Raw genomic sequence first — 14,968 nt, forward strand, 5'->3', positions numbered from 1 at the left:
AATAAAGGGGTCCTGTGGGGATGGATGGGGGGTGCCCCAGAACCCCTCGGATAAAGAGGACCCCATGGAATTTAGGGGGCCACAAAGCCACGGGGATGGGGAGGGTCACAGAACCCCCTGTTATGGGGGACCCCCATAGAACTTGGGGTGGCCTCAGACCCCCCAGAATAAGGGGGATCCCCTGGAGTTCTCGGTGGTCATAGAACCCTCCAGACAAGGGGGTTCCCATTGGGGTGGGAGGGTCGCAGAACTCCCGGGATTCGGGGATCCCCATGGGGTTTGGAGCCCCCGGGATGGGGGGGTTCCGTGCGGGCGGGGGGAGCCACAGAACCCTCTGGTAAGGGGGATCCCGGGGAGCTTGGGGGGACGCAGAGCCCCGGGATAAAGGGGACCCCCGGGATAAGGGGAAGCCTCGGGATAAGGGGGATCCCCCGGGATAATAGGGCTCCGTGGGGAGCGGGGGGAGGCACAGAGCCCTCTGCTAAAGGGGACCCCGCGGAGCTTGGGGGGACGCAGAGCCCCGGGATACGGGGGACCCCCGGGATAAGAGGGATCCAATAAGGGGGACCCCCTAGATAAGGGGGAACCCTCGGGATAAGGGGGACACCCGGGATAAGGGGCGATAAGGGGGACCCCCTGATAAGAGGGAACCCCCGGGATAAGGGGAAGTCACGAGATAAGGGGGACCCCCGGGATAAAGGGTAATCCCGGGATAAGGGGGATCCGATAGGGGGGACCCCCGGCATAAGGGGGAACCCTGGGATAAGGGGAAGTGCCGGGATAAGTGGGGACCCCCGGGTTAAGGGAGACCCCCGTGGAGCCGGTCCCGTTAAGCCCCGCCCCCAGCCCCGCCCCCAGCCCCGCCCCCAGCCCCGCCCCCAGCCGGGCGCGGCCGTGTCCCGTGGGGGGCGGGGCAGCGATCGCGCGGCCATGGCGCTGTTGGGGTACTGGGACATCCGCGGGGTGAGTGGGGACCCGCGACACCCCCGCGACACCCCCGCGACACCCCCGCGCGGGGCAGGGGCTGCGCGCACCCCTGAGGCGGCTCCGGGGCTCCCCCTGCGCTTTTTGGGGGCATTTAAGGGGTTTTCGGGGTTCCCCCCGCTTTTTGGGGGGGGTTCGGGGGCTCCCTTTGGTCTTTCGGGGATGTTCGGGGGGGTTTGTGGGGTCTCTGCTGGTTTTGGGGGTCGGGGCTGTGGCGGTTCCGCTGCACTCGGGTGGGGGCTTGGGGGGGCTCTGGGGTTCCCTTTTGGCTTGGGGGGGCTCTGGGGACCCCTGTGAGCTTTTAGGGTGCAGCCAGGGGTCTGTGGGGGGTCCCACTGATCCTGTGGGGGGCTGCGGGAGGTCCCTTTGGGGTTGTGGGGGTTTTCGGGGGTCTCCCCCGGCTTCTGGGGGTTTGTGGGGGGGTCCTTGGGGGTCTCCTGTGTCTTTTGGGCACTTGTGGGGGTCCCTCTGGTGTCTTGGGGGAGGCGGATCTGGCCCCTCCTCCACTCAACCCCCCCCCCCCCCCCCGCTCCTCATTAGCACATTCCTAATGAGCTCTAATGAGGCCCCCTCATTAGTCTTGGGGGGACCCTTGGGGGGCTCTGGTGAGTCCATGGGGATCCCTCTGCTGTTTTGGGGGGTCTTGGGCTGCCCTCCTAACCTTGGCAGGAGCTGTGGGAGCCCCTCTGGTCCTTGAGGGATCTGGGGGGACCCTCCGGTGTTTTGGGGAAGCTGTGGGAGGTCTCCTTGATTTTTTGGGGTGGTCTGGGATGAGTTGTGGGGTCGGTCCGGGATGAACTGTGGGGTCCTGCTGTATTTGGGGGTGGGAGGGTGTTGCTTTTGGGGGGCCCCCTGTGCAGGGGGTGCTAGGAAGGGGTGCAGTTTGCCCTCCCCTGTGCCTCAGTTTCCCTGTGTGTGAGCCAGTCGCAGGCTCACGTTTGGGGGCTGTTTTTGGGGTGTCTCACCGATCCCCCTCCCCAGCTCGCCCACGCCATCCGCCTGCTCCTGGAGTACACAGAGACGCCCTATGAGGACAAACTCTACAGCTGTGGGGAAGGTGAGGGGGGTCAGGGGGTCCCCACACCACCCTCAGCCTCTTTTGGGGTTTTTGGGGTGGACACAACATCACCAACCCCCCTTCCCTTGCAGCTCCCGACTATGATAAGAGCCAATGGATCAACGAGAAGGAGAAGCTGGGGCTGGACTTCCCCAACGTAGGTGTCAGGGCCTGGGGGGGCTGGGCTGGGGCTGTCTCGCTGTCCCGGTGTCCCCATGTCCCTCTGTCCCCTCCAGCTGCCCTACTTCATCGATGGCCCCACCAAGCTGACCCAGAGCAACGCCATCCTGCGCTACATCGCCCGCAAGCACAACATGTGTGAGTGGGCTTGGAGTTCAGATTGGAAGGGATGGGAATGGGGTTGAAGTTGGGGTTGCAGTGGGCTTTGGAGGGGGCTTGGAGTGGGGTTGGAATTGGGATTAAATTTGGGATTGGAGTGGGGCTGGAGTGGGGTTTGGAGTTTGGTTTAATTTGGGGTTGGAGTTAGGGCTGGAGTGGGATTAAGGCTGGGTTTGGAGTGGGCTTGGAGTTAGGGTTGGAGTGGGGCTGGAGTGGGTTTAGATTTGGGATTAAATTTGGGGTTGGAGTGGGATGGGAGTGGGGCTGGAGTGGGGTTGGAGTGGGATTAAACCTGGGTTTGGAGTTGGGCTGGAGTTGGATTAAATTTGGGTTTGCAGTGGGATTAAAGCTGGGACTGGAATGGGTTTGGAGTTGGGATTGGAATTAGATTAGGGTTCAGTTGGGTTGGGGTCGGAGTTGGATTGAAGTTGGGGTTGGAGTAGGGTTTGTCTTAGGGTTGGGTTGGGAGCTGGAATTGGAATTGGGTTGGAGTTGGGATTGGAGTAGGGTTGGAATTGAATTGGGGTTCAGTTGGGCTTGGTTTGGGGTTGGAGTTGGATTGGGGTGCAGTTGGAGTGGGGGTGAGCATGGGGTTGGAGTTAAAGGGACCCACAGGCAGCAGCAGGGCTGGGGTCAGGGAGGGTTTGGGCCCCCAGTGCTGACCCCCCTGTGCAGGTGGTGAGACAGAGGAGGAGATCCTGCGTGTGGACATGCTGGAGAACCAGATCATGGATTTCCGCATGAGCCTTGTCATGGTCTGCTACAACCCTGACTTTGTGAGTGTGCTGCAGGCTGGGGCACCCCGTGCCAGCACTGGGGACCCTGTGCCAGCACTGGGGACCCCATAATGGGACGGTGCTCCCCAGGGTGGCAGGCTGGGGCTGCCCATCCTCACCCTTTCCTTCCCTCCTCCCTCAGGAGAAGCTCAAGCCGGGCTACCTGGAGCAGCTCCCGGGGAAGCTGAAGCTCTTCTCCAACTTCCTGGGGGACAGAAAGTGGTTTGCAGGGGAGAAGGTACTGCCAGGGCTCCCGAGGGGGCTGAGGGGCTGGGGAGGGGGTTTGTCCTCACTGTGTCCCCCTGATGTCCCCAGCTGACCTTCGTGGACTTCCTCATGTTCGACGTGCTGGATCAGAACCGCATCTTTGAGCCCAAGTGCCTGGAGCCCTTCAAGAACCTCAAGGACTTTGTGGAGCGCTTTGGGGTGAGCAGGGGCACCCCGAGGTCACCCCTGGGTGGGGCTGCCGCGGTGGGGGCACCCCTGACCCTCTGTGTGTGTCCCCAGGCTCTGGAGAAGGTGGCTGCCTACTTGAAGTCCAGCCGTTTCCAGAAGATGCCCATCAACAACAAGATGGCCAAGTGGGGCAACAAGAAGTTGTAGGAGCTCAGCACGGGGCTCAGAGGGTGGGGGAGTCCTAACCCAGCCCCCCCAGCACCCTCCACCCTTGAGGGGGGACAGCACCACAGGCATGATACCCCTCAAGGCAATAAATCATTTTTAGATGTGGCACCCTGAGCCCCCCACAGGCCTTGTGGTGTTGGGGGGGCACTGACCGTGGTTGGGGGTTGGTGGGTGTGGGGTCAGGGGGGTCCCTGCCCCATGGGCCCAGTCCCAGCGTGGCTGGGTTGGTTTGGGGCGGGAGCTCAGGCCGGTGCTGTTCCCAGGGCCCTCCCTCTTGCCCTGGGAAAGGCAAAGGGAAAGGAGCCCCAGGCCTCACTTCTTCCCGCCCGCGCTCCTCATTAGCACATTGCTAATGAGCTCTAATGAGGCAGCCCTGACAAAGGCCGGGGGGAGGGAGCCTTGGTGCCCTGCCACCCCCGCAGGGCGCTCAGCGGGCTGGGCTGGGGACAGCCCTGTGCCCTGGGGCCCCTCGCTGCCATCGGCTGGCCAGGGTGGGCACCAGGGCGGGCCTTGGGTGCTGCGGGGGGGGTGAAATGCTGGGTCCTCCTCCCTGCCCTTGGCCCTGTTCCCCTTGTCCTTACTCCCTTTTTCCCCTTGTCCTCCTCCCTGCCCCCGGGGTGCCCCCCAGACTCTGCACACCTCACTGCTGCCATTTTTATTTTCCACATCAATCTCTTTACATTTTGGGGGTGCAAAGTCTCTTCACAGCGCCCGAGCCCGCCGAGGGGGGTGCCTGCCCCCGTCCTTCCTCCGGGGGGCCGTTCTGTGATTTCCAGGAGTGATTCTCTGCCTTGGGGGGCCAGGTGGGATGTAGGGTGGGGTTCACCCCCCAAGTTCAGCCGTTCCCAGGGGGCTCCATCCGGGGCGGGGACGTGATGGGGACATCGGCGTGGCCTGGGGGGCTCAGTCCCTGGGACCGATCTGCGGAGAAGGGGAGGGGAGGGGGCGTGGGGATGAGGGTCCCTCACCCACAGGAGTGAGGAGGGGGCCGGAGGGGGTCCCACACCCCCAGGAGGGGGCCGGGGGTCCCACACCCCCAGGGACACCCTGGGCAGGGGGTGGGGGTCCCGCAAGGCCATCCCGGGGGTGGGGAGGGGGCGTGGGGCCGGGGGTCCCGAGATGGGGTTCGGGGGTATGGGGGTGGGAGTGCTCACCCCCAGGGATGTCCTGATCGGGGACAGCTTGAAGAGGACCCTGCGCCACTCCTCGGGACAGACCCCTCGCAGCTCGGCCGGGCTCATCTGCAGCAGTTCGTGTCCCCGCAGCACCCCCAGGGTCCGCACCGTGCTGGGGGGGCGCCAGGGGTGAGCCGGGCTCTCCCCCAGCCCCAAATAGACCCAGGCGGGTTCTGAGGTGGGGAGGGGGCTCAGGGGACCACGTACATCCGCGAGAAGCCCTTGTCCATCAGCCAGGCCGTCACCTCTGCCGGCGAGGAGCTGGGGTGCAGGGTGGGGGGGCTGTCCTGGAGAGGGGGACATCGGGAGGGGACATTGGGAGGGGACATCGCGGTACCGCCGGCCACCCCGTCCTGGTGGGGGCGCGGGGAAGGGAGGGCAGAGGGGTCTCCCACCTGTCTGGAGCTGTGTCCCGGCTCCGGGAGGGGCTCCAGGATGTTGCCAGGGACGTGTCCCCTGTCCCCCCGCTCGTCCTGCACCAGCCACCACTTCCTCTGCTGGTCCAGGACCTGGGCAGGTGACAAGGGGGGCAATGGAGGGCAGGGCCCTGGGGGACGCTCTGCGGGGTCCCAGCTGCGCCCCCCGCCCACGGAGGGGCCGCCCCGCTCCCACCTGCAGCGTGTCCCCCTTCCTGACGCTCAGCTCCTGCGAGTTCCTGGCCTGGAAGTCGTACAGGGCTCGGACCAGCCCCTGGGCAGGGAGCGCGGATCTGGGGGTGGGGAGGGGCTGCATCAGTGCCCAGAGCCTGCCCCGGCCCTCCGCAGGGCAGGGACAGGGGGACACTCACTCCTGGCCGGGATGGCCCCTCCAGCCGGTGCCCGCTGCCTGTGCGGGGCGCAGGGACGGGGAAGGTCGCGACTGAGCTGGGGAAACTGAGGCACGCGCTGGGGTGTCCTGGAGGCTCCCCCGGCGTTCCTGCTCCATCACGGGGGGCAGCCACCCGTCCGAGAAAACCGGGGTGTACGCGGGCACCCGCTCGCTGTTGGGGTACTCGGCCCTACAACATCGGGAGGGGGGCACCGCGGTGGGCGCTGGGACCCCCCCTCAAATCCAGACCCTCCTTTCTCGGTGTCGGGGGGCTGGAGCCCACCTGGACTTGTTCCAGGCGGTGCCGAGGCTCTTCCAGACGCCGTAATCCTCATCGCCCAGGGTCTCCTCGAGGAGCTGCAGCGCCTCGGGCAGGAGCAGCGGGCTCTGCACGGCCGGGGCCAGCCCGGGGCTGGGGCAGTGCCCGAGCACCTGCGGGGGACGGGCACGGGGCAGTGAGGGGCGATGCCCACCCGTGGCACACATCCCGGGCGGTGGGACCCGCTCTGGGGGCACTCACGAAGGACAGAGCTGAGAAGATGAGGCGCAGCAGCTCGGGGGGCTCCGGCTCCGTCACGTAGCGGTGGCTCCGTCCCTATGGGGGGTGGGTGGAAAGGTGTCCCCACGGAGCCCCCCTGTCCTCACACAGCCCCCCCAGCCCCACGGAGCCCCCCAGCCCACCCACACCTCTCATCCCTACACAGGCCCTTGTCCCCCTATGGCCGCTGCACCCCACAGAGCCCCTCAGCTCACCCACACCTCCCTCACCCCACAGAGCCCCTCCACCCCACACAGCCCCACAGAGCCCCCCTTTCCCATGCAGTCCCACATTCTCATGCAGTCCCACATTGCCACACTGCCCCTATTCCCACAGAGGCCCCCATTCCCACAGCCCCCCACTCTCACAGCCCCCTTTCCCCACACAGCCCCCCCATTCCTAACCCCACAGCCCCCCATCCCCACAGAGCCCCACAGAGCCCCACATTCTCATGCAATCCCCCATCCCCACACACCCCCCCATTCCCACAGAGCCCCCCCATCCCCACAGCCCCCCCATTCCTATTTAGCCCCTTCCCCACATCCCCCCACTGCCCCCTCCAGCCCTACCAACGGCACCTACCAAGAGGTTGAGGGCGTATTTCACCTTCTGGAAGAAATCCGTGTACTCATCCTTAGGGGGCAGCGCTGGAGGGGCACAGCTGGGGCTGGCACCGGGCTGGGCACACCGGAACCCCGAGCAGCCCCCAGGGACCCTCCCCTCCCTTCCCACCTGGCTTCTTCAGCTTCTTCTTGGTGCTGGCCGAGCTCAGCGCCGTTTTCAGCCGGCCCACGAAGCGCTCCAGGTCGCCCAGGACGTGGTTGAGGATCTCCTGTGGGTACGGGGGCGGTGGGCTATGGGGTTCCCATAGCCTGGGAGTGCCGGGATTTGGGGTTCCCATAGCCAGGGAATATCGGGATTTGGGGTTCCCATAGCCAGGGAGTGCCGGGATTTGGGGTTCCCATAGCCTGGGAGTGCCAAGATTTGGGGTTCCCATAGCCAGGGAGTGCCGGGATTTGGGGTTCCCATAGCCAGGGAATATCGGGATTTGGGGTTCCCATCGCCAGGGAGTGCCGGGATTTGGGGTTCCCCATGGCCTGGGGGTGCCAGGTGACCCCTCCCGGGTGAGAAGCCGCGGTCACCCCCCCCGGAGGGGTTCGGCACTTACAACATCCCGCTCCGCCTCGGGCACGGCCTGCCCGGGGGCTCGGCCCCGGGACACCTGCGGGAGCTCCGGCGCACCTGGGGACATCCCCAGCGTCACCGCTGCTCTGGGGAAACTGAGGCACGGCGCGGTGCCTCCCTCCCTCCCTCCCCCGGCCCAGACTCACGGTAATCCGAGGAGAGCGGCCCCCGCCGGGGGGGTGGGTGGGGGTCGGGCTCGGGGGGCTCTGCCCAGCGCTCCGGGGCCGCGTACGGGGGGGGCTCCGGGGGGCTGCGGGGGCAGCGGGGTGGGGAAGGAGAGGGTGAGCTGAGCCCGGGGGGGCTCTATGGGGTGAGGAGGGGAAGGAGAGGGTGAGCTGAGCCCGGGGGGGCTCTATGGGGTGAGGAGGGGAAGGAGAGGGTGAGCTGAGCCCCGGGGGGCTCTATGGGGTGAGGACGGGAACAGAGGGAGAGCTGAGCCCGGGGGCTTGGGGGGTGAGGAGGGGATGGGAGGGTGAGCCTGAGCTTGGGGGCTGTGAGGGGATGGGGAGGGTGAGCGGAGGGGGGCCTTTGGGGTGTGGGTGTGTGGGTGTGGGGCAGGAGCGGGGCTGGTTCCGAGAGTGGGGTGTGGGGTCTGTGGGTGTGCGGGGGGGGGGGGGGTCTGAGACCAGTGATGGGAAATGGGGCGGGGGTCACACTGTGCCCGTGGGGATGAGGGGACACCGAGCTCGTGGGTGCCGTGGGAAGGGGGGGTCTGTGCCCATGGGGATGAGGGGGTGGCCGGGGGGGAACTGAGCCCGTGGATGGCGTGGGGGGGTCAGGGCCATGGGGTGGGGCAGGATGAGGGGCTGAGCCCCTGGGTGGGGTGAAGGGATTGTGTTTATGGGGTGGGGCAGGATGGGGGGGCTGAGCCGGGAGCTGGGGCGCTGGGGAAAGGGTCCCCCCCTCACCCCTCAGGTGGGGCTGTGTGCCCACAGGCAGGGGGGGCTTTGGGGCGCTGTGGGACCCCAAGGAGACCCCACCGCCAGACTCACCACAACTTTGGGGAGCGAGACTTTGGGCCCAGCTGAGCTGTCTCCAGGAGGGGCCGCAGAGCCACTTACCCCCCATACCTGTGCCCGTAGTGGTTGCTCTGCTCCTCCTTCGTCTGCCTCAGCACCTTCTCCAGGCTGCTCCTCAGCGTCTCTGCCTGCACGGAGCCGCTGCCGTCAGAGCCCATCCCGGGGGGCTGCCCCCCGTTTTTCCCCGCTCAGGGCTCACCCCCAGGCGCTCGCACTGGAAGAGCAGCACGCTGGTTCTCGGAGGGTTCCTCTCCTGGACGCTGATGGCCAGCACGGCGTTGTCCAGCCCGGCGGAGCATCCCTGCACGCTTCCCAGCGGGAACGCCTCCAGCTCCTCCTGCGACCCGGAACACGCGGGATCAGTGGCTAGGAAAGGGTTAAAGGGGTGCGGGTGGGATTGTGGGGTCGGGATTGTGGGGTGTGAGGTTTCATGGGGGTGCTGGGGTTGGCATAGGAGAGTTCGGGGGCTGAGTCTGGGGGTGGGGAAGGGCTGTGGGTGCCAGGCTGGGGGGGTGCCCAGATTGGGGGTGCCAGGGCTGCAGGAGCTGCCAGGTGGGGGCAGTGGGGTGGACTGGGGGTTGGGGATACCTGGACAGGAGGTCCTGGGGTTTGGGAGTTCCCATAGCCAGAGGGTACCGGGGTTTGGGGGGTTCCATAGCCAGGGGTGCCAGGATTCAGGGGATATCATGGCCAGGGGGCACCGGAATTTGGGGGTTCTCATAGCCAGAGGATACCGGGATTTGAGGGTTCCCATAGCCAGGGAGTACCGCGATTTGGGGTTCCCCATGGCCCGGGGGTGCCAGGATTTAGGGGATGCCCTGGACAGGGGACACCGGAATTTGGGGGTTCCCATAGCCAGAGGGTATCGGGGTTTGGGGGGTTCCATAGCCAGGGTTCCCAGGATTCAGGGGGTACCCTGGCCAGGGGCTATCGGAATTTGGGGGTTCCCATAGCCAGGAAGCATCCGGGATTTGGGGGGTTCCATAGCCAGGGGGTGCCAGGATTCAGGGGATCCTCTGGCTGGGCGGTACCGTAATTTGGGGGTTCCCATAGCCAGGAAGCATCCGGGATTCGGGGGGTTCCCAATTCCAGGGAGTACCGGGGTTTGGGGGTTTCCATAGCCCAGGGAGTGCCAGGATTCAGAGGATGCCATGGCCAGAGGGATGCCAGGTTTTGGGGGTGCCCTGGCTGGGGGTACCGGGGTTTTGGGGTGCCCTGTCCGGGAGTACCTTGCTCTCCACATCGCTCAGCACCAGCTCCTGGTCCTTGACCTCCAGGATGACATCCTGGCCCCAGACCCGGCCCTGCTCCTCCAGCTCCCGCAGGCGCCCCAGGCAATCCTCGGCGCTGCGCAGCTCCCGCTCCAGGGGCATCGTCAGCAGGTGCTGGGGGGGGGACAGGGGGTCACACGGTGTCACACGGTGCCACACGGTGCCACACGGGTCCCTGGCAAGGCTGGGGGGCGCGGGGCACTTTGGGGGGCTTCTACCTCAACGTGGTGCTGGAAATCATTCTGGAGCTTGAGCAGGGTCTGCCCGTAGTCCTTGCGCTGGTCTGAGGGCACAGGCAGGGTGAGGGGACAGGGACGAGCTGCGGGCGGTAGCGGGGGGGGCTGAAGGGGTTTTTGGGGTGCAGCCCTCACTCACTGTAGATGCTCTTCCCGGTGAGGCGGACAAAGCTGTTGGAATGTCGGAGCGGGGTCCTGTCCTCATATTCGCTCCTGGACGGACAGACGGACACTGACACGCCCTGCCCCCTGTCCCGCCCAGCCCTCGGGGGTCCCCAGGGCGGCGCTCACCGGGAGGGGCTGCTGCTCCAGCGGCCGAAGGGGTCTCCCATCCTGCCGGGGACCAGCCAGAGCGTCTCGGTCCTGCTGTGGGGTCCTGGGCACGGTGCCTGTGTCACCCCCGATGTGTCCCCAGCCCCCCAGGCCGGGCGGTGCCGTCGCTCAGGTGACCGCCCCGACCCTCCCTCCGCAGTTCCCCCCATGTCCCGGGATGGGGTCTCAGCCCCACGGTGTCCCCGCTCACCTCGGTGCTGGCTCTGCTGCTCGGGCCGTGCCCGCGGAGGGTGACAGGGCAGGGGACAGAGCAGGGGACAGGGCTTGGCGTCGGCACCGCACCCAGCTGCTCTTTGCCCTCTCGTTAAAGTGGGGGAGGGACGCTGGGGACACGAGCACCTGGCACCGGCACCACCTCCGCAATCACCTGGCCCCGGGGCATCCAGCGGGGAACGCGGCCCGGGATGTCCCCAAGGTCCCCCCGCCCCGGGGCTGGTGGCAGTGACGTCCCGCAGGCAGGCAGGGACCTGTCACCCGCAGCACTCCGTGCCCTTGGCCGCGGGGCATTCCCGGGCTCGCCCCAAAGCTGGCACTGCCCGAAAATCCTCCCAGGGCGGTTTGTACCCAGGAAAGGGCTGGATCCGGGGTGAGGGTCCGGGATTTGGGTGAAGGATGGGAGCAGGGGTCACCATCATCCCCAGAGCCGTGGGGTCAGCTTGGCTGGGGGGACACGGGGTGGCCGGGGGGACACGGGGTGGCCAGGGTCGTGTCTGTGGGGTGGGAGTGACCCTCTGAGCCATCTCTCCTGGCAGAGTTCTGAGGTTTGGGTTCATTTTAAGGCTTTCGGCTTTTCCGGTGCAATTTAAGGGGTGATGGATCAGCTGGGCCGTGTCCCCTGTGTCCCCGAGGGTCCCATTTGTGCTCCCCAGTCCCCCAGGCTGTCACATACCCGCTCACCTTCTCTCTCCCTTTCTTCCCCCAGGTTTGCAGACCAAACCGACCCCACCACGGGGGGACCTTGGCGTCCTGCATCCCCCAGTGCCACACGGAGCAGGCGACACCTTGGGGAGTGTTCGGGGACAGCGGGCAGACACGCACGGGCAGAACCAGGGGGATCAGGTACTGGGGAGCCGTGAATTCCCCCCAAGGGGGCGGGGAAGGGGCGCCGGTCGTGCCTCAGTTTCCCCCCAAGGGGAGGGGCAGGGTGCAGTCCCCACTGCGGCCACGAGGGGGCAGCACGTTCCCGCGGCCCCCGCTGGGTCACCCCCAGATGTGGGACCCCCAGATGTGGGACCCCCCCAGGTGTGCCACCCCCCAGATGTGCCACCCCCCCGATGTGTCACGCCCTCAATCAATGTGCCACCCCCCCACATGTGCCACCTCCCAGATGTCTCCCCCTAGATGTGCCACCCCTCGATGTGGCACCCCCCAGACGTCTTACCCCCCAGACGTGTCACCCCCCAGGTGTGGGACACCCCCAGATGCGTCAGCCCCCCCAGACGTGTCACCCTCAGCTGTGTCCCCCCAGGTGTGCCACCCCCCCCAGGTGTGTCACCCCAGATGTGCGACCCCGCACGGGGGGAGCGCCAGATGTGGGACCCCCCCTGCCCCAGATGTGCAGCCTCCTCAGAGGTGCAGCCATCCCCGGATGGGGATCCCCAGGTGTGTGACACCCCCCAGATGTGCGATCGATCCCCCGAGGTGTGCAGCCCCCCACACGTGCGACCCCTCCAGATGTGGCTCCCCCAAAAGTGGAGCCCCAGATGTGCAGGGTCCCTGGTCCTGCCAGCGCCTCTGTCACCACCCTGGCTCTGGGGACATTTGGGTGACACTCTTGGATGGCACAAGGGGCCGCCTGTGGTCCCCGTGGGAGATTTGGGGTTACATCCCCTCAAAAGCCAAATCCCCCCCGATGTACTGCTGTGACCCCCCGGCAGGAGCGCGGCCCCTCCATTCCCACCCGCGGCAGGGCCAGAGCTCGCCCCGCCCCCTCCCAGCTCCTCCCAGTCACCCCACTGGGTAAACTGGGAACGGTCTCGGCTGCAGATTCACTCCAAACCCCTTTTTATTGTTTTTCTCCTCAATTCCCAGCCAGAGGCAGCGATTCCCTGCACACCCCCAGCCCGGCTGTGCCCCCCAGGCTCGGGAAGTCCCCAGGGGACCCCAACTTCCCCAGGGAGGGGCTCGGAGCCTTCTGGAGACTCAGAAATCTTTTCCCATTTCAGGAAATCTTTCCCCATTTCAGGTTTTGAAACCCCCAGCATCAAAACGTGCAAAATCTGCGAATTGACCCCAAAGCGCAGCTTCTTTAGGGAGGGAGATGGCCTCAAGCTGCACGCCCTGCTCTGCTCCTGGGGAGGGCACTCCGCACCCGGCAGGGACAGCGGTGGGGACATCACCCCGTCCCGCTGGGGACACCACGGGGCACTTTGGGGGTGTCGCCAGGCTCAGGGGCACGGCAGAGGCAGCTGGCTCCGGAATTCCCGGTGACACATCGCTCCCGGCCAGGTGCCACGAGGGGCCGGGAAGCAGCCGCGGCTCCGGGCGCTGGGTGCCAGCCAGGGACAGACAAACCGCCAGCCAGGGACAAACCGCCAGCCAGCCTGGATCCGTCCTCACGTCACAGCCCGGGCTGCGGTGTACCCGGATCTGTCACCTAATTGCTGGGGACCAGCGTCTCTTCGTCATTTGGGGATGGCTGGGGAGGTTTAACCCCTCAGGGGCTGGGGAATTGTTGGATCAGCATCCCTGGGTGAGAGCAGTGGTGGCCGTGGCACGGATGGCATGGCACAAAGCACGGCCCGGGGTGGTGGTGCCTCTCAGAGATGCACAAATGCACAGATCCTGCCCTCCACGGGGACTCCTTGGTGGTGGCAGTGACAAGCCAATGTCACTGTCACTGCCACAGCTGCTGGGCTCACACCCTGTTCTGGGGTGACACAGGAAAGGATGGAGGATGCTTGGGGACACCTTGATGTCATCCTGCCTGCACGTCTTGCTTGCTCTGCTCCTGGTCCATGGCCTGGTCTATGGTCGCCTTGTCTGTGGCCACCCTGCCATGGTCACCTTGGCATGGTCATCCTGGCACAGCCACCTTGGCATGGCCACCCTAGCATGGCCATCCTGGCATGGTCACCTTGGCACTGTCACCCTGGTCATGACCACCCGGCACGGTCACCATGGGATAGTCACCCTGGCACAGTCTCTTTGGCATGGCCACCCTGGCATGGCCACCTTGACAATGTCACCATGGCACAATCCCTTGATGGTCCCTGTCACCCTGCTGCTCCCATGTCCCTCTACTGGTCCCCATCCCTGTGCCAGCCTCTCTCACCCTGCTGGTCCCTGTCACCCCGATGGTCCCTCTGTGGTGGCTGTCATGCTGCAGAGCCTTGGGTATATTGGAATATTACCAACATTGCTGGACAGGACGTGCCTGAGCTTGTCTGGCCTTGCTGCTGAACCAAGCAGTGGCACTGTGGTGTTTCACTGCACAGACACTTTGGGCTCTATGGGTGTGTGGTGTTTCACCCCACAGACACTTTGGGCTGGCTGGTGTGTGGTGTTTCACCCCACAGACACTTTGGGCTGGCTGGTGTGTGGTGTTTCACCCCACAGACACTTTGGGCTGGCTGGTGTGTGATGTTTCACCCCACAGACACTTTGGGCTGGCTGGTGTGTGGTGTTTCACCCCACAGACACTTTGGGCTGGCTGGGTGCTGCAGTTGGCACTGCACACAAGTCCAGGCCTGCAGGAGCTCTGGTGGTGCTGGGATGGAGCTTCCCCCCATACCAGGGGCTGCTCCTCAGGTTTCCCTCTGTGGAGAAGCTTTAAGGGATGGTGACGGAAAGGAGTCGGTTCTGATGGAGGGTTTGGACCCAGAGCTTTATTCTGGCCCACAGGCCTCTGAATGCAGCACCAGCTCCAACAGAACTCCCTGAGCCCGTGGCTGCTGCTCCTTTAACCCCGGGGAGAGGGGCAGGGAAGGGGCAGGGAGCCACCAAGCAGGGACAGGAGGGGAGGGACAAAGGGACAAAGGACATCTGGATGGCCCAATGCCCCCCAGGGGTAGAGGGCATCCTTTGAATCTGCCCAGTCACTCCGTGCCCTTCTGGAATGCCAGGACTGACAGACAGTGCTGGGAGGGGAAGGAGAGGTGACTGACACACCTGGGAGGGAATGATCAGGGGAGGGACCCGGGGTTCTGAGGTAAACCCTGAAATCACAACCCAACAGCTGGGGACCCATCACTTGGGTGATCTTGGGCTGTGATCCCAGGCCAGGGACAGGCCAGGAGCCCTGTGGCCGCAGAAAGAGCTGTTTTTCCTCCACAGCCCCATGGCTCTGGCCACAAACCTGCACCAACCTTCTTATTTTTAGTGTGAAGAGGGAAAAACCAACATGCCCATGGCCACTCCTGTGTGTGGGACCCATCCTGTTTTCTTCCCACCATCCATCATCCTGGCAGCACAGCCTGGGGATTTCCAGGGGGACTGGGGGCTGAGAGGGCTGTGGCACCACACAGATTTAATTAGAGGTGACGAGGGCATGCAAATGAGCAGGTTAAATCCTGCCTGGGGGTGGCCAAGCCCCTGAGGATCCTCAGAGGGTTTGGAGGCGTTTCCCACGCTCTGGAAACCAGGGGAAGGATGGATTTTGGGGTAAGCAAGGTCTGGGAGTCGT

At 65.4% G+C, this 14,968-nt stretch overlaps 2 protein-coding genes across 2 annotated transcripts; one reads left to right on the plus strand and one right to left on the minus strand.

The window, feature by feature from the left end:
* The first annotated feature begins 854 nt into the window (after positions 1-854).
* LOC115913553 (glutathione S-transferase Mu 1-like) lies at positions 855-3,888 on the plus strand. Its single transcript, XM_030965640.1, has 8 exons — positions 855-963; positions 1,966-2,041; positions 2,134-2,198; positions 2,278-2,359; positions 3,056-3,156; positions 3,299-3,394; positions 3,472-3,582; positions 3,664-3,888. The coding sequence occupies exons 1-8, from the start codon at positions 931-933 to the stop codon at positions 3,757-3,759; spliced, it is 660 nt and encodes a 219-aa protein (XP_030821500.1). The 5' UTR covers positions 855-930; the 3' UTR covers positions 3,760-3,888.
* A 795-nt stretch (positions 3,889-4,683) lies between these two features.
* Positions 4,684-10,343, minus strand: EPS8L3 (EPS8 like 3). Its single transcript, XM_030965535.1, has 17 exons — positions 10,303-10,343; positions 10,151-10,224; positions 9,994-10,058; positions 9,734-9,889; positions 8,704-8,841; positions 8,556-8,632; positions 7,632-7,735; positions 7,469-7,566; positions 7,033-7,132; positions 6,883-6,947; positions 6,283-6,357; positions 6,046-6,194; positions 5,743-5,952; positions 5,568-5,664; positions 5,163-5,464; positions 4,935-5,067; positions 4,684-4,701 (listed from the first exon to the last, which is right to left on the minus strand). The coding sequence occupies exons 1-17, from the start codon at positions 10,341-10,343 to the stop codon at positions 4,684-4,686; spliced, it is 1,902 nt and encodes a 633-aa protein (XP_030821395.1).
* Positions 10,344-14,968: the final 4,625 nt, after the last annotated feature.

The sequence above is a fragment of the Camarhynchus parvulus genome, chromosome 26 (genome assembly GCF_901933205.1).
Source record: "Camarhynchus parvulus chromosome 26, STF_HiC, whole genome shotgun sequence".
In the NCBI taxonomy this organism is placed as follows: Eukaryota; Metazoa; Chordata; class Aves; order Passeriformes; family Thraupidae; genus Camarhynchus; species Camarhynchus parvulus.